Genomic DNA, 22,750 nt, shown 5'->3' with positions numbered 1-22,750 from the left:
AAAAGAGCATTTTAAACAAAGATCTTAACAATTGCAGCAGCCAAGATATATAAATGTTAAATATGACAGAGCTAAGAGCCCAACTAAAGCAAACTCTGTTCTCCATGATGGTGACGTAAAACTTTCACTTTTTCTCAAGAAGAACTTTAGTAAATGTTATACAAAAATACATGTATTAAGTAATAAGTGTAGCTGGTGATGATGTTTGTAGAGTTGTTTAATCATCCGCTGATCATTTAAATGATTTGATCATTTGTTGTTCTTCAGGTTATTTCATTATAAAGCTGTGACTAAAGTTTTGTATGTTCTGTTCTTGTTTTTTCATTTCATTTGTTCATTGTTAATCCTCAATTATCATTTAATTAGTCAGTTAATTAATGAATTTACTTCAGCTTTGCTCCATGTTTCTTGAACACTCAGTAGTGTGGACACTTCAATTAAAACTGAAGTATATGCTCTGGGGTTTAAAGGGTTAAAGGTGTGAGAGGTAAAAACACAGTGTAAAAATGTATTTTAACAGTAATATACTGTTAATTTACACAACGGAAGTAGACTGTAAAAAAACAGTATATTGCTGGCAACCACAGCTGCCAGTAGATTACCGTTAAATCAAGGAAAAAAACAGTATTTTACTGTAAAACCTGAAGCTAATTTCTTCTGTCTGTCACCGTTGTGGAGGAGAGTAGAGCCAGTGTATGAGTTAAAGATGAACAATGAACTGCTGATGTTATTCTGCATGTTTCTCTATTTAAAGATAGCGGCTGTTTAGTTGCTGATGCAGTCAGAATCTCTCTGGTGATTCCAGATTTACATGTATGTGTGCTGTTGTGAAAAATAAGACAATAGAGTTAAACCGAACTTTTCTAATTAACTAAAATAAGTTATCATTATAAGTATGCTTCTAAGCATATATAGCACATTACTTCATAAACTCATTCAGCAGTTGACCAAGTTGAGGCAGTTGCTTTCAGTGAGCAAAATGAGTTCACTTGAGTATTGTGTAAATCAATGTAGTCCATGTATTTTTACAGCAACATACTGTAAAATAACAGTACATTGCTGGCAACTGCAGCTGCCAGTATTTTACTGTTTTTTAACGGGACAATTTTTAACAGTGTACCCTCCATCTGCCAAAACCACACTGCTCTCATCTGTGCTGCCCAGAAATAAAACAAAAAATCGGGAAGTTGTAGTCCACCTTTTTTGGATGTCATCTGTAATGTCCTAAGTTTAATCCTTGGAGTTTTTTTATTCCAAATAAAAGTTCTAATTGAGCTGTTGAGATTCCTAAAAAACTTTTGTGGGATAGAAATAGGGAGGGTCTGAAACAAATATAAAAATTTAGGAAGAATGTTCATTTTTATGCAGTTTATCCTGCCAATTAGTGATAATGGTAGTGGATTCCATCTTTCCAGATCTCAAATTACCTTTTTAAGTAATGGGGAATAATTCAAAGAGTATGCTTCTTCCAACTTCGAAGGAATATTTAGTCCTAAATAAACAATTTTTTCAGTATTCCATAAAAAAGGAATGTTATCTAAGGGTATTTTCTCCCCAGCCGAATTCAATGGCATCATAACGCTTTTAATAAAATTAATTTTATAGCCAGATATGTCCCTAAAGTTTTCTAAGAGTTGAGACAAATTAGATAGAGATAAATCAGGATTAGTTAGATATAGCATCACATCGTCCGCGTATAATGATATCTTGTGTATACAACCTCCTATTTCTAATCCAAAGATTGATTTATGTGTCCGTATTGCAATAGCCAGCGGTTCTACCGCTAGAGCAAAGAGTAGCGGGGAGAGGGGACATCCCTGTCTGGTTCCTCTTGATAAATAAAAATGTTCAGATACATCAGAATTAGTACGGATGGCTGCCGATGGATTCCTATACAACATCTTAATCATCTCAATAAAGTTTGGACCGAAATTCATTTTTTGTAAAACCGCAATCAGATAAGACCATTCCACTCGGTCAAAGGCTTTTTCTGCATCTAAAGAAAGAGCAATCACCGGAAAATCAATTTGTTTTGCTGAATAAATAATATTCATTAGCCTCCGTATGTTATCGAAAGAGGATCTATTTCTGATAAATCCAGTTTGGTCCATGTGAACCAAACTAGGCAGTACCCGCTCTAAACGTAATGCAATCATTTTGGTGAGAATTTTATAATCAGAATTAAGCAGTGAGATTGGCCGATAGGAAGCACATAGATTAGGATCTTTGCCAGGTTTTAAAAGAACTGTGATTAAAGCCTGGTTTAAAGTCTCTGGTAATTCTTTTTTATGAATTGCCTCTGTATACATTGAAAACAACGGGTCTGCTAATTTAGAAAAAAAAGTTTTATAAAAATCCATCGAAAACCCGTCTAACCCAGGTGTTTTACCCCCGGCTAGAGCAGTGACTGCAAATTGCATCTCTTTTTTCGAAATTTCTTTTTCAAGTTCTTCTCGATCATTATCACTTAAGACTGGTATATCCCATTTACTTAAAAACATTTTAATCGTCGCCTCCTCTATTCCCTGAGATTTATAAAGTGACTTATAAAAATCTAAGAATTCTTGGTTAATTAATTTGGGGTGTTTAATAATTTTATTTTCGGATGAATATATTTTAGGTATAGATTTACTAATTTATTCTTTTCTTATTTGCCATGCTAGCATTTTCCCGATCTTATCTCCATGTTCGTAATACTTCTGCCGTGATCTGAGAAGTGCATTTTCTGCTTCTTTGGATGATAGAATATCATATTCGATTTTTTTTGACTGCAATTGTTGAAGCAGCTGAGCATCTTTATTTCTAAAATGTTCCCTTTCCATTACTGAGATTTCTTTTTCAAGTGATTGTAACTGTTTTTGATATTGTTTTTTTCTACCGGAAGAAAAAGCTATGATTTGACCCCGTAAGAATGCCTTCATGGCCTCCCAGATTACACCCGAAGAAGCAGAACTTTTATTTGTACTAATAAAATGTTCTATATTACTATTTATGAAGCTTAATGCGTCAGAGCTATTTAGTAAATGGCCACTAAATCTCCAAAGCTTATAATTAGGCATTTCCAGAGAGCATTGCGCTGAAATAAGTAACGGGGCATGATCTGACAATATTCTTGGTAAATACTCACACAATTCAATCAAATAATCCTTCGCTTTTGGAACAAAAAAGTAGTCAATTCTGGAGTAATTATTATGCCTATGCGAGTAGAAGGAATATTCTTTTTTTGTTTTATTCTTAAATCTCCATACATCTATTAAATTAAAACTTGAAAGTTCGTATTTTAGAGCTTTAGCAACTTGACTTAAGGGTAACAGTTTAGTAGATGATCTATCTAACACTGGGTCCAAAACTACATTAAAGTCTCCTCCAATTATCAGCTCTGCAGTTGGGCAAGCAAATTTAAAGAATATATTGTGAATAAAATCGGCACCTTCCATTTCAGGACGATATATATTTACTAAGGTTATTCTTTGCATCCCAATCGTTCCTCTTAAAATAATATACCTGCCTGCTTTGTCTTTATCAACAGATTCCATTTTAAAGGGAACGTTTTTATCAATAAGTATAACCACCCCTCTTGTTTGCGATGTGAAGGAAGAAAAAAAAGCTTGTCCAGACCACTGCTTTTTAAGATTTAGATGTTCGGGATCAGTCAAGTGTGTTTCTTGTAGAAGGGCAATTCCAATATTATGCTTTCTGAGGTATAATATTACTTTTTTTCTTTTAAGTCTTTGATTTAAACCGTTAACATTCCAAGTCACATATTTATATTTCAGTGTATCTGACATTAACTATAAATTAATGTTTTATTTCCTAAGTGCCTTGAGAACATATGGTTAAACAGCCCAACACCTAAATAAATCGAATATGTGTTCTGTCCAATCCCCCCTACCACCACTTCCCCAAACGAAGTGTGAAACTTTAAACCCCCATGACTGAGTGTGCACTGCATCATACAGTCGACCTTGACTTCTTGTCCAAACTTAAAGCTCCCTAAAAAGTTATGTATATCCCTACAAATACTTATATTATGTACTTTAAAGCAACGTATTAATCACTACGAACAAGTGATAAATCCGAAATATGCAAGTTAGTAAACATTTGAACAAAAATATGAACATATATTTCTCTTGCCAGCTTTTCAATATAAAGATCACTCTTGACAGAGTTAACGTTAAGTTCTTACATGTTCATCCGAGAGGAAAGTTATCCACCGTATATTTTTAGCATAGTTTGGTGTGATTGTTCAGGTAACGTTAGAGTTGGATGATCCGGAATTCGTCGATATAGTTTTAGTGTCTTATCCGACAAGCAGATGTGGATGATGTTGTCGAAGATAAGTTTCTGCCGATGCCTTGGAGTTGAAAGATCTTTGTCCCTCAGGCAGCTGAATCCTCAGCGTCGAAGGATAAAGTACGGCGTAAGACACATCATTATTGCGTAGCTGTCTTTTGAGTGCGCTGAATTCTTGTCGCTTTCTAAACAGGGTGGATGACATATCCCGAAAAATCATAATTCTAGAGTTGCCATAGGTGAGCTTGCCCTTTTCTCTGGCCGCATTGAGGATCTTAAGTGTGTCTCCGTACCGAAGGAATCGAACCAGAATGGCCCGCGGTTTGCCATGCATATTAAATTTTTCAATGCATAATTCCATAATTGTTTCTGTTATCATGTTGAAGCTGCACTACGGAAATAAACCTGATGCGTGTTTGACTTTACACTTTATTTTAAAATTATTCTAGATCACTGTAAAGACAGAAATTAGTGGGACTTACAGTCTCTTCATCACCATCATCATCGTCTTCGTCATCATCTTCCGTAGCCTCTTCTGGCTCTAAGGGCACAGGTGAAATTGGTTCTTCAGGCTGCGCAGGTGGGTCAGGGACCAGTGCAGGGCATGTGGAGACTGGCAAAGAAGCGACACTGCTGGTGACTGCAGTGGAGGAACCCGATCTCAATGTGGAGGAGGATGGTGACAGAGCAGCCTCCGGATCAACAACAGTGTGATCCTCACTGATGTCACAGAAGCCCTCATCTTCTTCTCGCTCATCCACATTGAGATCCTCAATGAGCTCAGCAGTCTGCTCACAGTCTGGGTTCATGTTCTGCAGTGCCTGACCAGTCCGCTGGAACAGATACTGCACTCCAATGAGCTCACTTGAAAAAAATAAATGAAACATAAATAAACAAATTTTAAGAGCCATGTTTGATTGGGTGTTGAAGTAGCAAGTAGTTTTAAAAGCTCAACGTCAAGGAAGAAACAAACAAAAACATACATTTTTATCAGAGATCCAAAACATAATAAATATTCTGGACAAAACATCTAATGAAATGCAATGGAAATACAACGAAGACAGAGAAATGTACAAATAAATTTCCCTCAAAGCTTGTAGCATTATGGTTGATAATGACATGTAATAATAATGTAATGATAACTTTGTATCTTGCTTTACTTCAGTAAATAGTCATGAAACAATACATTTGTTCTTACAAATATTTAAAGACAAGCAAAGATTTCACAGCACAAAGCTCATGAACATTGACCTACTGTATCAAACTGGATACAGTAGATGGAGAGAACACAGAAATTGCAGGTTTATTAACAATAGCAAAATCTCTTACCAGTGTAACATGCAAGCGGTCAAGAGCACCACTTTTCTCCCAAACAGCTTTTCAAAGTTGCAGTTTACACAGTGAACAAGTTCTCCTGTGTAGCTGCGTAAAGCTGACGGTTCAGATGCCAAGGAAGCAGCCTCCCGGTCCTGGTTCCACCTGTTTAGTCCCTCCAGCAAATAAATCTGAAAGTTCAGACTATTTGCGCTGTACCCTGTAAATATTAAAAACAATGTTTAGGACTTATTTAAAAAACAAACACACAAAGACATTTAATGCGTTTTTACACAATGTTTGTGCAGAATCATACCTGGGATGAAACGGTTGAGGTGTAAATGAAAGGACTCGAGAGACGTGGAGCCCCTGGCACATCTGTAGGTCCGTACCAGAACACCTCCCTTGGTTATGCTCCCCGTTTCAGTATAGCGCACGACACCAGGGGGGTCCTGAATGCATTTTATATGCCTTTTTGGACACTCCAGATGTGCTCCATCCTTTCCTTGTCTAAAAGAGGAACGCCCAGCGAGTCATTGCCCTTGTTGCTCATGAGCTCAGTAAGAAGCTGTTCAAGTAGAAGGATGGTAGTCTCCTCCCCACAGGTCCTCCTCCAGCAATGGAGAGCCAGCTCCTCCCTGGTGAGATGCTTGTTGACATCAGCATCTGTCAACGGAGGCCAACCTTGGGACATCAACAGTGCTCGCTTTGCTTGGCGTAGCAAAGAAACATCAGCCGCATCCCATTCAAAAATGCACGCAGAGATCCGTGACATGAAGATGGGATACTGTTGATTAGCATCAGCTGTACATCCCACGGCAATCCTGTGCATAAAGTGCCAGATGTCCAATTTCACAGTCAACTCCGGCCATCCTCTGAACCTGGCTTTGAGTTTGGTCTCACCCACATCAGTGCAGCACCCACAGTCCACATACAAAACAGCAGGTGGATCCACACCAGCCTCCTGGTATCTTCTGACCAGCCCATCCACCATCCTGTCCAGTCCGGCTCCTTCCTGGGCAGTGAGCACACTTATCAGCACCTGACCAAACTCATTGCCAACAGAGGTGAGCCAGAGTCCTGTTCCTTTTGCTGTCCCAGCCAGCTTTTTTGTGATCTAGATTAGACAAGAGAAGAACCATGGTGTATCGTCAGATCAAGCAGACTACACAAAGGGTTTTTACCAATGCTGGAATATAATAAAGAAATTATAAATTGATGAATATCCACTAACCTTTTTAGTTGAATCCATCTTCAAGATGGACCCATGGGTCGATGTTATCCTGGCATGGATTTCATTCAGCCTTGTCAAGATGTCCTGGCTGTAGACAGTGAGGAGCTACTTGCAGCTTGGCACAACTGTAGGTGCTGGGGGCTCCTGGAAGGTGATCGGCAACACCCCAGGTCCACTGAGGAAATCCACACACTGAGTGGTGTAGCGGGCCAGACGCTGGAGCCACTCTTCACTGTGGTTTTCCTTCAGTTGTTTGATGACCCTTGTGGGGCTGTTGCCTAGTCCACGCTCACGCAGTAGGCGAATTGACTCGTGATTATATCACAGGCGTACCTTAGGAACAGAAGAATATTAATATAAACATATATATATATATATATATATTTGTAAAGTATTTTCATATATCTGTGATGATAGGTTAACAACTGCACGAGGAATAAAGGTGTTCAATTACTCACTTCTGTGTGAGAATGACCCGAAACTCTGAGCGATGGCCAAGATCCAGCTGCTGCAAGACAGTCTGACTCCAGGACACATGCGAGGCTTTGCACTTGGTACAGATGAGGGTTTCTGTAACCATGTTGTACATCCTGTCGATGTCCAGAACCTGCCGTGCCCTTTTGTGCAGACCTCCACCTGTCAGCTGATGCTGTCCACATGCAGGATTAGGGCAAAGGACTTTGACCCTCCACAGCTTGTATGGCATCCACAGCAAAAGTGAATGACAGAAAAATCTGTCTGGAGCTGGAGCCTGATTGTATGTAAGTGCAGGCTGTGGAGGGTAATACCAGAGCTGGAGGTTGTCTCGAAGCTCTGGCTTTCCTTTGGACCCCATTTTAAAAAGCCTGCTGCCAATCCACTTGTGGTCCTCTGGTGGCAAGGTTTCAGCCCAAAGGCGCGGAAGTGGAACAGCTGATGGAGCTTGCAACAATGACCCAGAAGGTGGAGTCTGTGAAGGAAAATAGATAAAACCTTTAGTCTGGTAATGTAAATGCACCTTACATATTTGAGTGAGTACCCTCACATGATATCATGATTATAATCTAAATACCTTTGATTTTAAGTGATTGTTTTTAAATACCTTATTATGTTTTTCAATTCCAAAAATCATTAATAGAATTTCACCAATAAACATTTTCTTTAAAGAAGCAAAAGTATTTTCCAATACAGTTATTTCTCTTTTTCCTTTCTACTTCTTTTCCATCCATTTTCTTTTCTTTTACTACTGTGAACATAAAATATCAACAACAGAAGGCGTAATTTTTGTGATTCTTTGCTTTATTTTTTCCTCTCTTTATTTTGTTAACATTTATACATATATCAAGCTTAGTTAATTAACATCAAGTCAATTTAATTGGCTGGTCTTAAAACCACTTTGTGTGAATTCAGCTGGGGCAGCAAATATGCAAACCAAATTACCTTTTTTTGGACAGAAAATATGAAATTACTTACTGAGACAATGCCGGACGGCTCTGTGGAACTGGTCACTGCGGATGTGAGGACGGGGGCAGAAACTTGAAGGTCCTGTGTCAGTACAAACAAGCAGTATAACAAAGTGCATTTTGTAAATATATATCTATAAGTAACATTAACTAATCAGAATTTTTTGCAACCATTACTTTATTTGAACATTAATGTATAAAATACATTGGAAATGAATGATTGCTGCTAAACTGTAAAATTTTGTCACAGCGCTTCTATGCAGAACAAAAAGTTTAAAGAATGGTGCTTATTTTTAATATATATGTTTTTATGCACTAAAAGAATACTACAGAGATGTTTTATGGAGATTTAATGTGACTGTACTTAATAAAAATACGAATTTACGTAAAACAAATGCTTATACCAAATTCTCTCAGAAAGCTATGTGGATTATGACAATACTTACAGCCGTGCTTGGTGTAGAAGCACTACACACTGCTGAACTGGGCTGGACGTCAACCTGTGATAGTCTTCTAGCCACACTAAGATTTGGCTTTGCTGCAGCAATGTGGGATCCGGAAAATCTTGGTTTGGTGAACTCAAAAAGGGCAAGACAAAAAGCATTTCATTAAAAACACTGTGTTCACAATGGCAAAATGTACACTACTGTTCAAAGGTTTGCGATCTGCTCAATGTATTTTTTTTTATGTTTTAATTATGTTTATCAAGGCTACATTTATTTGATCAAATATTTAGTAAAAACTGGAATAATGTGAAATAATAATATAGGCAAATTAAATAAATAAAGAATAATTTATTCAAACAATTCAAATCAAATAAAATCTACTTAATTGATAAGCAAATCAAACACAATAGAATTCTTGCAATATATGATTAATATTAAGCTTTTATATTTTAACAATAATAATTTTTTGAACATTAGTGTATATCACATTACATTTCAAGCAATTAGAAACTATCTTTCAATATGTCTGTTGTACAATCATTTTACTACCAACCTCTGCTACTTTTACAGGTAGAAATAAGATATAAGTTAGAATAGATTTAATTAGACAACTGGTTCATTGCAAATAAATGTGACATGTTAGGCTTTGATTAAAATTATAGTTTTCTGGATCAAGGAGCAATATGCAAACAAATATTTTGTTTTACTACCAAAGGAATAAAGTATTGCATTATGTTATATACAGTATTATTGTACTATTATTACATCATGCATTTCAACAAAAACATACATTGTATATTACAACATCACACTATGTGTTATATACAGTTGAAGTCTGATTTATTAGCCCGCTTTTTTATTTTTTTCCACCAATTTCTGTTTAATGGAGAGAAGATTTGTTCAGCACATTTTTTTAAACATCAAAGTTTTAATAACTCATTCCTAAGAACTGATTTATTTTATCTTTGCCCTGATGACAGTAAATAATATTTGACTAGATATTCTTCAAGACACTTCTATACCACTTAAAGTGACAGTTGAAGGTTTAACTAGGTAAATTAGGTTAACTAGACAGGTTAGGGTAGTTTGGCAAGTTATTGTATAACGATGGTTTGTTTTGTAGACTATGCCAAAAAAAAAAAAAAAAAAAGCTTAAAGAGGCTCATAATATTGACCTTGAAAAATGTATTCGAAATAAAACAAATAAGACTTTCTCCCAGAAGAAAAAATATTATCATACCTGTGGTAGCAAAAAAAAAAAAATATATATACATATTTATATATTTTTTAAATAAGTAAGTATCTTTTTCAAGATAATACCTCAGACTCGTTGTTTAGAAAAGTACAAATTTTAGCTTACACTTTGAAACTCAAACCGACCAATCAGCAAGTGTCTGCTACCCCCCACTGTAGAAGAGGTATGAAAAGAAGCAGGTCTCTAGCAACACCTCAACTTTTTTATTGCTTTTTGTTCTTTTCTCTCCTATGTTTGAACTTTGAACTGAACTTTGAACACCTTGAACTCTTGAAACACTGAAATTGTCATTTCTTTTGATTTAAAAAAAAAATGTACCATTGACAATTGCGGTGAAATCTTTGATGCCACTGATGGAGTAGACGGGGGCTGGGGCTGGGCCTCAAGTTGTCTCGTCTCCATCACCTCCTCAGCAGGTACAGTAGGGGCAGGTTGTTGCACCGTTTGTGCTGGAGCAGCAGAAGCAGTACTATGCTGAAAATAATCACAAAAATACATATAATCATAAAAAAGGAAAGGCATTCTAGTAAATAAAAATAAACACGTATTGATTCAAAAATGTACCTTTTGAGTGTGAAAACCACATGTGCATTTTAGCACACCTCCAAGCAAAGTCCTCTGCCCACGAGATTGCAATGGGCATTTCTCAATCTGAAAAAATCATGAAAGATATATTAAATAATTTTACACAATACAAAAAACTTTTATAACTAAACAAGAACTTTAACTTAATGACTCCCTTAATAAAGCACACAATAGCTCTATAAATTAATTTACCACTGTTTCTAGAATGTGTTTAATATTTGTCTAATATGTAATCGTACAGTTTGTATCTCCAAAAACGAAAAGAAGAATCAACGGAACTGGACAGGAACATTTCAGGCCTTAAAACCACATGCTGTATACTGTACACTCATAATCCCTTCCCCCACCTTTTCAGATCTCTCTCATAAATGGTCAAACTTACTAAATTATTCGAAGTAAATCTCAAAATACATGCAATTTAAAACACTTTAATATTTAAAAACAAGTATGACATGTTTTACACAGATACTGTACTGAATGTACTGAAGCCTAACAAGTTAACGTTACTCTGTTAAGCAAATTTGAGCAAACGTTATATCATGTAAATGAAATACACACCCTTTGATAAATCTCATGCCACTTTTTTTGTCGAGGAGCTGGCCTGTTGCCCTCATTTGATGGCCAAACTCCTGTGCTGGCAAACTTTTTCAGACGTGAAATCCAGTGAGCGTCTGACATGGCTTTATGAGATTTTTCAGACATTTTTCTCCTATAAATTAAACGGTTTTGAATTAAAGTATCCAAATTTGAAATACAACACACTAAAACATTAATTCGTGCAATTGTGTAGTTTTTCCTACCTTTTTTAAGAAATCACTATCGGAAAAAATCCTTTACTGCAAGCAAAACGATGCTGTGCTCTGTCGAATGATGCTGTTCGTTGAATATCACTGATGGTCAATGAACTTTTTTGACCTCTGACCCGCCTCCAGAGGACCGCGTCATTCCTTCGTGTACCTTCGGCTCAGTTCAGAAAATTGATTGACATCTGACTAACCTGTTTGACTGCACACCTAGCGGTGATTCTTGGAACAGTTCCTACCCCCCGGCTTCAACATTGTCTCGACTCTGATTGGTCAAATGTTGAGAATTCCGGTCCGCGATTGGATGCAAATGTTGAAGCGCTGCAACGTGATTGGCTACAATGTTAGAGCGTATCGCTCCGATTGGCTCTCATCTTCAACATTTGTGAAATATTGTCGGACTATCCTTCGGCAGCTGGCGTTCAGGTCGCAGTCTCCCCTGGAGGCGTGGGTTCGAATCCCACTTCTGACAAACCGAGCCTGCCGCGATGCGCTCAGGCTGAAGTCTTTAACTCCCTGCCACCATGTCCGAATGATACAGTAACACTGACAAAGCGCCGCATCACGCGGGCTTTAATGCAAGTGCACCGAAAGGGGATCAAAAGAATTGTCCTGGGATGGTGTTGATTTTTAAGGTTTGCAGGGCATTTTTTCGTCAAATCCTCGTACAACGTCAAGTCATGACATTTGACAGATCCACAACCTTGTATCGTGCATCCAGGCCAGTGGTGCTTCAAGTATTTATAGTCTTTTTTTAAAGAGCTGTCTTGTACGGTCCGCATCGTGGAGGGCCAGCAAACGCACTGGCCACCTGCTCATGCATAACACAAAGCTAAAAGAAATCAGATTCTACGCAAGTTTGCGACACCGCAAGGGGAGGTAAACACTGAGTTGAATTCAAACTTCTAGCCTCACAACGCTCTGCAGAAAGAATGTTTTCAGTGAACGTCAGTACTCAACAGAAGCCTGATTTGACAATTGTCGTAAAAGAAAGAGGTTGTTTCCACCCAGTTTCGAACTGGGGACCTTTCGCGTGTAAGGCGAACGTGATAACCACTACACTATGGAAACCTTCAGAAGTACATCTAGCAGATAACCCTTTTTGATTGGGTGCCTGTTGACGATCATTGCTGGTGAGGCAGTGGATGCTATTATTTTCTCGTCAAAAGAAGAGCACTGTTTCTGCTCGGTTTCGAACCGAGGACCTTTCGCGTGTTAGGCGAACGTGATGACCACTACACTACAGAAACCCCACAAGCGCTTTCTCCAGTGAAGTTAGGCGTGCAAGGATAAAACAAGGTGTACGCGTTTGTCAATCAAGCGGACAAAGCCAACTCAGCGTGACAAGCTCCCTGCAGGTATTAGGGCCAATTTACAATCCGGGTCCAACACAGCTGTACAGGTCCTAGCGAAATGTCCCCTTTCGTCACATTTGAAGCACCTGAATTCTGGGCATTCCTTCATCACATGGTCTGAGCTCATGCGTAGTCGACAGGTTTTTACCTGATTGGTGTGCATGACTCTAAAGTGCTGTGCCCCTTCAGCCGTCTCGATTTTGGTACTGTATGGTAGGGAGACCGTCTCTTCTGGAAATCTGTTTTTTACAAACCTTGTTCCATCTTCTATGCTTGTGCCTGGATACAGACTTCTAAACTCCCCATCCCTCTAGCTTGCTTAAAATTTCTTCATCAGCTAGGTAAACAGGCAGATGCTTGAACGAAACAACATAGTCTCTGTTTTGTAACCTCCGTACTTCAGATTTCACTCTTTTAATTGTCAATCCATTGTCTATTAAAATTTCGGTGTCATCTTCAGTCTCCATTGTTACTTCATACTCCCTTGTTTGTTTGGGTCTCACCGCCAGAATTCTTCCTTCTCCAATCAGCTCCGTGACTGCTTTGATTATATCAAACCTTCTTGCATCTTTTACATTTTCTACTTCTACAGTTACTGTTGCTTCCTTTGTGCACACTCTTCTTTGTATCTCTTGCTTATCCTTACCTTTTTCACCTCTTCGTTGGCCGGGCTCTTCATTTTATTTATCTCTTTGTCTGCTGTCAAGTCCATTTTTTTATCTCTTCGTTTATTATCCAGCCCATTTTCTTTATCCTTTCGTGCAAGTCCCTCCATTTCCGTGTCGTTGCCGGGTAATCTGTCCATGATTAAAAATAAAAAACACAACATAACCACCCTTCAGTCAGCAAAATGCTGCTGTTAGGTGGTTTTTAAAGACAAAAATAAAACAAACAAACAAACCACTCAAGGTCAATAAACAAAAAGGTAGACAAGCAAAATGGGGAGAGCCTTTCTCTCCTCACTGCTGCCAACTCACTTCCTGTTTGCTCTATAGCGCCCTCAGGGTGGTGTGGTCGTAAGCAATGACAGCTGTCAAGTGTTGGCTATTGAAACTAGGCGCAGCCCCAGGAGCCGAGCACAGCTTAGCTGCCTGCTGCGCCAATGAGGTGGACAGCCGGAGCTGGGCAAGCTGTGAAACACCAGATTCCATGTCACGGTACTGCGGTGTGGCTCCCAGGAGACAGCTCCTGCCAAACTTGCATGTCAGGATGGCCGAGCGGTCTAAGGCGCTGCGTTCAGGTCGCAGTCTCCCCTGGAGGCGTGGGTTCAAATCCCACTTCTGACAAACCGAGCCTGTGGCTATGCGCTCTCGCTGAAGTCTTTAACTCCCTGCCACCATGTCCGAATGATACAGTAACACTGACAAAGCGCCGCATCACGCGGGCTTTAATGCAAGTGCACCGAAAGGGGATCAAAAGAATTGTCCTGGGATGGTGTTGATTTTTAAGGTTTGCAGGGCATTTTTTCGTCAAATCCTCGTACAACGTCAAGTTATGACATTTGACAGATCCACGATCTTGTATCGTGCATCATCCAGTGAGCAGAGAGCCAATTAAGAATGCGCGTAAAAGCAAATCTGAATGTTTCCGCTCAGTTTCTAACAGGAGACCCTCCGCTTGTAAAGCCATCGTGATAAACACAGGAGCCTCCGGTTAGGGTGAGAGCACTGTCTTGTGGTGCCATCGCAGAGAGACTGAAAGTCACTTTCCACAATGTTTTCATTCAATGTTCTACGCTGGTGGAATCACTTTGCCATTCCTACTCGGATTACGGATACACTGGTCTCCTTCAAACGACAGCTAACACCCATCTCTTCAGAGTACACCCGAACCCCGGTGAATATCCCTCTCTCTAAAGAAAACGACACTCCTACTCCAGCACTAAATTCCCTGAGCACAAACAAATTACTTGGAATATATAGCCCTTTTTCGTATGCATTGCCTCGTCTTGTTGAATCGCTAAATACCTCCACTATTGTATGTCGCTTTGAACAAAAGTGTCCACTAATTGTATGCTTCGGCCCAGTTTCGAACAGGAGACATTTAGCGTGTAATGCAAACATGATAAACACTACACTACGGAAACCAATAGGCCAGTGGTGCTTCAAGTATTTGTAGTCTTTTTTTATAGAGCTGTCTTGTACGGTCCGCATCGTGGAGGGCCAGCAAACGCACTGGCCACCTGCTCATGCACAACACAAAGCTAAAAGAAATCAGATTCTACGCAAGTTTGCGACACCGCAAGGGGAGGTAAACACTGAGTTGAATTCAAACTTCTAGCCTCACAACGCTCTGCAGAAAGAATGTTTTCAGTGAACATCAATACTCAACAGAAGCCTGATTTGACAATTGTCGTAAAAGAGAGGTAGTTTCCACCCAGTTTCGAACTGGGGACCTTTCGCGTGTAAGGCGAACGTGACAACCACTACACTATGGAAACCTTCAGAAGTACAACTAGCAGATAACCCTTTTTGATTGGGTGCCTGTTGACGATCATTGCTGGTGCGGCAGTGGATGCTATTATTTTCTCGCCAAAAGAAGAGCACTGTTTCTGCTCGGTTTCGAACCGAGGACCTTTCGCGTGTTAGGCGAACGTGATGACCACTACACTACAGAAACCCCACAAGTGGTTACCCCAGCGAACTTAGGCGTGCAAGGATAAAACAAGGTGTACGCGTTTGTCAATCAAGCGGACAAAGCCAACTCAGCGTGACAAGCTCCCTGCAGGTATTAGGGCCAATTTACAATCCGGGCCCAACACAGCTGTACAGGTCCTAGCGAAATGTCCCCTTTCGTCACATTTGAAGCACCTGAATTCTGGGCGTTCCTTCATCACATGGTCTGAGCTCATGCGTAGTCGACAGGTTTTTACCTGATTGGTGTGCATGACTCTAAAGTGCTGTGGCCCTTCAGCCGTCTCGATTTTGGTACTGTATGGTAAGAAGACCATCTCTTCTGGAAATCTGTTTTTTACAAACCTTGTTCCATCTTCTATGTTTGTGCCAGGATACAATCTTCTCTTAATGGTAACACTTTATTTTGATGGTCCCCCTTTAGATAGTCTGTTGACCATAAGTTACTTTTCAAGTTCTTATCTGTTTACTCTCATCTGGGTAGTATCTGTAGATTGTCTTTTAAATGTTCTTAGGCAATCATTACAATTTTTACAACACGTAAACATTTATTAAACTTTTAGTAAGTTGTGTTACCAAAATAAGTTCTAGATGGTCAACAATCTATCAGTAGATATGTAACAAATCTTCAACAGATGTTCAACAGAGTATTAGTAGATATGCAACAAATCCTCAACATTTATTAAACTTTTGATAAGTTACATGCTACCAAATTAGGTTGTAGTGTATTACAGTGTATTAGTAGATATGCAACAAATCTTAAACAAGTTTTCAGAAAATTTACCATCAAGATTTTTTTGTTGTCATTGTCTGCATGTAGTTGTTAATCAGTTTATCAATAGACTTTTAGTAAACATTCAGATGCCTATAAGAAGTAACACAACATAATTTAAAATGAACTTTAAACAAATATAAAGTTAGGGTTAGGTAAAAATTTCAGGCATGCATTTGCACTTGAAAAGTCTTCAACCAACTATTCGTTACATTTAACCCAACTTTCAGTAGACAGTTAGTTTACTTCAAGTTACATTTATCTGCTCATCTGTTGTCACACTAGGCCCATCAATATGAAGTGAAAAATTAAGAAATGCTGGTGAATGACTGTAAGGAGCCAACATCACAGACAGCATGGTTACTATTCTGTAAATGTTCAGCAGATACATGGAGAAGCACTTTAGCAGCATCTAGAACAGCAGCCTGTAAGTACATTTAAGATTTGTTTCAGTTGTTGTGCATGGTTTGAGGACTTGTTTCCAGCTGTTTGTGTAAAGTTGTAGGACATTTAAACTTGCTTTCAGTTGTGTATAATACTAGAAGTTGTTTAGCCACTGTTTCCTTGGTTACTATAAGAGCTTGTGCAGCGAACGCAGACGCGGTTTCGCGTCGTCCGCCTCAGTTTTGGCCCTTGTTTTGACTCGGGAGGCGTGTCCAAACGCCAGGTAACCACTATATAGTGAGCACGCTAGCATTAGTCGGCAGGAGAAGCACTTTAGCAGCATCTAGAACAGCAGCCTGTAAGTACATTTAAGATTTGTTTCAGTTGTTGTGTATGGTTTGAGGACTTGTTTCCAGCTGTTTGTGTAAAGTTGTAGGACATTTAAACTTGCTTTCAGTTGTGTATAATACTAGAAGTTGTTTAGCCACTGTTTCCTTGGTTACTATAAGAGCTTGTGCAGCGAACGCAGACGCGGTTTCGCGTCGTCCGCCTCAGTTTCGGCCCTTGTTTTGACTCTCGAGGCGTGTCCAGCTGAATTCAATCAGCTAGTGCTTTGGGGTTATATAAACAACTAGTTCACCGCGGCAGCGGTCGCGGCAGCCTCGTGTGAATACCGCCTCGTGTGAAGACCGACGAGGGTAAAGACCATCGACTCTACCTGCGCGACTCCACCGAGCAAAGACACCGACAAAGCACTTGAGTACTTTACTGTATTGTTTTACTTTACACTTATTTTTTGTTGTCAGTGCACTTTTATTATGTGTTTTCTAATTCCTGTTGTTACTAACACTCGCAAAACACGGGAGGTACGCTGCAGGCGTAATCCTCACAACCTTCGTTCAATACATGTATCTACTATTTCACAACTCTCTCTCTCCGTGGGCCTCTGGAACTGTCAATCAGCTGTTAACAAGGCTGATTTTATTACCTCCATAGCTACATATTCTGACTATAATCTCATGGCTCTAACTGAGACCTGGTTGAGGCCGGAGGACACTGCTACACATGCTACTCTTTCTGCTAATTTCTCTTTTTCCCACACTCCTCGTCAGACAGGGAGAGGGGGTGGGACTGGACTACTAATTTCCAAAGAATGGAAATTTACTCTGATACCGTCCCTGCCAACAATCAGCTCCTTTGAATTCCATGCAGTCACCATTATCCACCCCTTCTACATAAATGTGGTTGTCATCTACCGCCCACCAGGTAAATTAGGTCACTTCCTAGATGAACTGGATGTTCTTCTCTCATCTTTTTCTAATTTTGCCACTCCCTTATTGGTGCTAGGTGACTTCAACATCTACGTTGACAAACCGCAAGCTGCAGACTTTCAGACTTTGCTTGCCTCTTTTGACCTAAAAAGAGCACCTACTTCTGCTACCCACAAATCAGGTAATCAGCTAGACCTTATTTACACACGACACTGCTTCACTGATCAAACAATAGTAACTCCACTACAAATATCTGATCATTTCCTTCTGTCTCTCAACATCCACATTACTCCTGAGCCGCCACACACTCCAACACTGGTTACCTTTCGCAGAAACCTACGATCTCTCTCACCCAACAGACTATCCACCATTGTTTCAGACTCTCTTCCTCCATCTCGCAAACTCACTGCACTTGATTCGAACAGTGCCACTAATACACTCTGCTCCACACTAGCATCATGTCTAGACCGATTATGTCCTCTTGCATCCAGGCCAGCCCGTGCCAGTCCTCCTGCACCCTGGCTCTCAGATGCTCTCCGTGAGCATCGCTCAAAACTTCGGGCTGCGGAGAGAATTTGGCGGAAAACTAAAAATCCTGCACATCTCTTAACATACCAAACTCTTCTGTCCTCTTTCTCAGCTGAGGTTACTTCTGCAAAGCAGACGTATTACCGTCTGAAAATCAACAATGCCACTAATCCTCGCCTACTTTTTAAAACATTTTCATCCCTCCTCTATCCTCCTCCTCCACCCGCATCCTCCACACTTACTACTGATGACTTTGCTACATTCTTCTGCACCAAAACTGCAAAAATCAGTGCTCAATTTGCTGCACCTACAACAAACACGCAAGATACAACACCAACACCACACACACTCACCTCTTTTTCTCAGCTCTCTGAGTCTGAGGTGTCCAAACTTGTGCTATCTAGCCATGCAACCACCTGTCCACTCGATCCCATTCCCTCTCATCTCTTGCAAGCCATCTCTCCTGCAGTCATACCAACACTGACTCACATAATTAACACATCTCTTGACTCTGGTTTATTCCCCACTACATTTAAGCAGGCTAGGGTAACCCCACTGCTAAAGAAACCCAACCTGGACCATACGCTACTTGAAAACTACAGACCAGTATCCCTGCTTCCATTCATGGCCAAGATTCTGGAGAAAGTAGTGTTCAATCAAGTCCTGGACTTTCTTACTCAAAACAATCTCATGGACAACAAGCAATCCGGCTTTAAGAAAGGCCACTCAACTGAGACTGCCCTGCTCTCGGTCGTGGAGGATCTCAGACTGGCTAAAGCAGACTCTAAATCATCAGTCCTCATTTTGCTGGACTTGTCAGCTGCTTTTGACACTGTCAACCACCAGATCCTGCTATCTACGCTTGAGTCACTGGGCGTTGCGGGCACTGTTATACAATGGTTCAGATCTTACCTCTCTGACAGGTCATTCAGGGTGTCTTGGAGGGGAGAGGTGTCCAACCTACAGCATCTAAACACTGGGGTACCTCAAGGCTCTGTTCTTGGGCCACTTCTCTTCTCCATCTACACATCATCTCTAGGACCAGTCATCCAGAGACATGGATTCTCCTACCACTGCTATGCTGATGACACCCAGCTATACCTCTCTTTTCATCCTGATGATCCCTCCGTTCCAGCTCGTATCTCAGCCTGCCTGTTGGATATTTCACACTGGATGAAAGATCATCATCTTCAGCTGAACCTCGCAAAAACGGAAATGCTTATAGTTTCTGCCAACCCGACTCTACACCATAACTTTTCAATCCAGATGGATGGGGCAACCATTACTGCATCCAAAATGGTGAAAAGCCTTGGAGTAACGATTGATGACCAACTAAACTTCTCTGACCACATTTCTAGAACTGCTCGATCGTGCAGATTTGCACTCTATAACATCAGAAAGATCCGACCCTTCTTATCTGAACATGCAGCTCAACTCCTTGTTCAAGCTCTTGTTCTCTCCAAACTGGATTACTGCAACTCTCTACTAGCTGGGCTTCCAGCTAACTCTATCAAGCCTCTTTAACTGCTCCAGAATGCAGCAGCACGGGTTGTCTTCAATGAACCTAAACGAGCACATGTCACTCCGCTGCTAGTCCGTTTGCACTGGCTGCCAGTTGCTGCTCGCATCAAATTCAAAACTCTGATGTTTGCCTACAAAGTGACTTCTGGCCTAGCACCTTCTTATCTGCACTCACTTCTGCAGATCTATGTGCCCTCCAGAAACTTGCGTTCTGTGAATGAACGTCGCCTCGTGGTTCCATCCCAAAGAGGAAAAAAATCACTTTCGCGAACGCTCACGCTCAATCTGCCCAGTTGGTGGAATGAACTCCCTAACTGCATCAGAACAGCAGAGTCACTCGCTATTTTCAAGAAACGACTAAAAACTCAACTATTTAGTCTCCACTTCACTTCCTAATCTGCAATTGCCTCTTTGAATATCACACTAATTGTACAAAAAAAAAAAAAAAAAAAAAAAAAAAAAAAAAAAAAAAAACTACTAACACTTCCCTTCTTAGACTTTACAGACCTGAAACTTGCCTTTAGTACTTATTCATTGTTGCTCTTAGTTGTGTAAATTGCTTCCTTGTCCTCATTTGTAAGTCGCTTTGGATAAAAGCGTCTGCTAAATGACTAAATGTAAATGTAAATGTAAGATAGTCAACAGACAGGTAGTAGCAACACTGATGCAAGTATTTGAAGACACACAACAGCACCACACATACAAGAACATAAAAATAAATACCAGAGTCATTAGTTCGTCCAACTGCTTTTAATGTATTGCTGTCAAAAAACAAAATAAACAGCCCAGATAATTAAGCTGAGGAAAACATTTACTTCAGGACAACTAAAAACAATTGTTACATTTGAAGAGTTCAGATGCAAAACCTTTAATTGCCATATAACATTTATTCATTCATTTTTTTCAGCTTAGTCCCTTTATTAATCAGGGGTCGCCAAAGCAGAATGAACTACCAACATATTCAGCATATGTATTATGCAGCAGATGCCCTTCCAGCTGCAACCCATCACTGGAAAACAACCATATACACTCATTCACACACTCATACACTACATACAAATTAGCCTACCCAATTCCCCTGTACCACATGTTTTTGGACTTGTCAGGGAAACCAGAGCACCCAGAGGAAACCCACACAAACATCGGGAGATGATCAGCACAGAAACACCAACTGACCCAGCCGAGGCTCAAACTAGTGACCTCCTTGCTGTGAGGCAAACATGCTACCCACTGCACCACCATGCAGCCACCATATACATTTTTTTTTCTAAAATGAATATTTTTTTTAAGTCTCAGTTCTGCAATTAAACTTTTTTTGTGGCAAATATTTTTTTCATTATCTTTCAAACAGTAGGCTGAAAAAAAAACTAATATTAGAAAAACAATTCAAATGGCGGGCAATGTGGTGGCGCAGAGGGTAGAATGTTCACCTCACAGTAAGAAGGTCGTTGGTTCGAGCCTCAGCTAGGTCAGGCGGGATTTCTGTGTGGAGTTTGCATGTTCTCCCTGTGTTCGCGTGGGTGTCCTCTGAGTGCTCCGGTTCCCTCCACAAGTCCAAAGACATGTGGTACAGGTAAATTGAGTAGGCTCAAATATGTGTGTGCTTGGATGTTTCCCAGTGGTGCATTGCAGCGGGAAGGGCATCTGCTGTGTAAAACATGGAAGTTGCTGGATAAGCTGGTGGTTCATTCCATTGTGGCAACCCCAGATTAATAAAGGGATTAAGCTGAAAAGAAAATTAATTAATTTAGTCGGAATTTTAAAAATTTACATCCGATGTCAATATTTTTTTTTTCCTTTGGCATTACAGTTGAAGTCAGAATTATTAGCCCCCCTGTATTATTAGTGCCCCTGTTTATTTTTTTCCCCCAATTTCTGTGTAATGGAGGGGAGATTGTTTCAGCACATTTCCAAGCATAATAGTTTTAAAAACCCATTTCTAATAACTTATTTATTTTATCTTTGCCATAATGACAGTAAATAATATTTTACTTGATACTCTTCAAGACACTTCTATACAGCTTAAAGTGACATTTAAAGGCTTAACTAAGTTAATAGGGTGAACTAGGCAGGTTAGGGTAATTAGGCAAGTTATTGTATAATGATGGTTTGTGCTGAAGACTATCGAAAAAATAGGTTAAAGAGGCTAATAATTTTGTCCCAAAAATGGCTTTAAAAATTTTGTAACCTGCTTTTATTCTTGCCATAATAAAACAAATAATACTTTCTCCAGAAGAAAAAATATTATCAGACATGCTGTGAAAATTTCCTTGCTCTGTTAAACATCATTTGGGAAATATTTAAAAAAGGGAAAAAAAATCAAAAGGGGGCTAATAATTCTGACTTCAACTGTATAAGCTAAGCTTATTGTGCTGTAGGTTTTTGCTTCTACATTTTAGCAACAGTAAACAGGAGCATTATTGAACAAAGAAACATACAATAAATATGGCCTTAACAATAAGTGAGATAGCAAATCTACTCTAATCACTTATTCAGATAAAAAGACAAAAGTGAACTCTTCCTTTTCATTGATACAACCTTTATGCAAAAGTCTCCAAAAATGAGCTCTCAACCCTTTTGAGCGAACTCTGTTCATTTTCCTGGTGTGAAGCTGATTCTGTTAAATTGGTCCCTGTTAGCAAAGTACAGCTCTGCAATTGCAGCGAGCTGGGCCACTGCATTTTGAGAGACACCTTCTCTCTGAAACGCTCTGGTCATGGTTGCTCCACGTCTTGACAGCTTTAAAAGCCTTTTGTAGCATGTATGACATCACAAACATTATTAGCTGAAAAACTATTTAAAACAATTAATACCTTCATGACCAAATAATAATAATGCAACCACCTATCGTAAGCCTAATGAGCACATACAATTATATAAATAAGTATCATAAGTATCATTATATATGTGTGTA

General features: G+C 39.6%; 1 protein-coding gene and 5 non-coding genes across 6 annotated transcripts; 1 reads left to right on the top strand and 5 right to left on the bottom strand.

Annotated features, from left to right (window-relative positions):
* Nucleotides 1–6,015: 6,015 nt before the first annotated feature.
* Nucleotides 6,016–6,937, bottom strand: LOC141381696 (uncharacterized). The gene is made up of 2 exons (XM_073948014.1): nucleotides 6,842–6,937; nucleotides 6,016–6,724 (listed from the first exon to the last, which is right to left on the bottom strand). The coding sequence occupies exons 1-2, from the start codon at nucleotides 6,857–6,859 to the stop codon at nucleotides 6,071–6,073; spliced, it is 672 nt and encodes a 223-aa protein (XP_073804115.1). The 5' UTR covers nucleotides 6,860–6,937; the 3' UTR covers nucleotides 6,016–6,070.
* Nucleotides 6,938–12,370: 5,433 nt separating this feature from the next.
* Nucleotides 12,371–12,443, bottom strand: trnav-uac (transfer RNA valine (anticodon UAC)). The gene has a single exon. It is a non-coding gene; the product is annotated as a tRNA-Val (tRNA).
* A 106-nt stretch (nucleotides 12,444–12,549) lies between these two features.
* On the bottom strand, nucleotides 12,550–12,622 carry trnav-aac (transfer RNA valine (anticodon AAC)). The gene has a single exon. It is a non-coding gene; the product is annotated as a tRNA-Val (tRNA).
* A 1,308-nt stretch (nucleotides 12,623–13,930) lies between these two features.
* trnal-cag (transfer RNA leucine (anticodon CAG)) lies at nucleotides 13,931–14,013 on the top strand. Its single transcript has one exon. It is a non-coding gene; the product is annotated as a tRNA-Leu (tRNA).
* A 1,081-nt stretch (nucleotides 14,014–15,094) lies between these two features.
* On the bottom strand, nucleotides 15,095–15,167 carry trnav-uac (transfer RNA valine (anticodon UAC)). The gene has a single exon. It is a non-coding gene; the product is annotated as a tRNA-Val (tRNA).
* Nucleotides 15,168–15,273: 106 nt separating this feature from the next.
* On the bottom strand, nucleotides 15,274–15,346 carry trnav-aac (transfer RNA valine (anticodon AAC)). The gene has a single exon. It is a non-coding gene; the product is annotated as a tRNA-Val (tRNA).
* Between the last annotated feature and the right edge of the window lie 7,404 nt (nucleotides 15,347–22,750).

The sequence above is a fragment of the Danio rerio genome, chromosome 4 (genome assembly GCF_049306965.1).
Source record: "Danio rerio strain Tuebingen ecotype United States chromosome 4, GRCz12tu, whole genome shotgun sequence".
In the NCBI taxonomy this organism is placed as follows: domain Eukaryota; kingdom Metazoa; phylum Chordata; class Actinopteri; order Cypriniformes; family Danionidae; genus Danio; species Danio rerio.
Note: the sequence above shows the minus strand (reverse complement) of the source record. Positions and strands in the feature narration are given on the sequence as shown.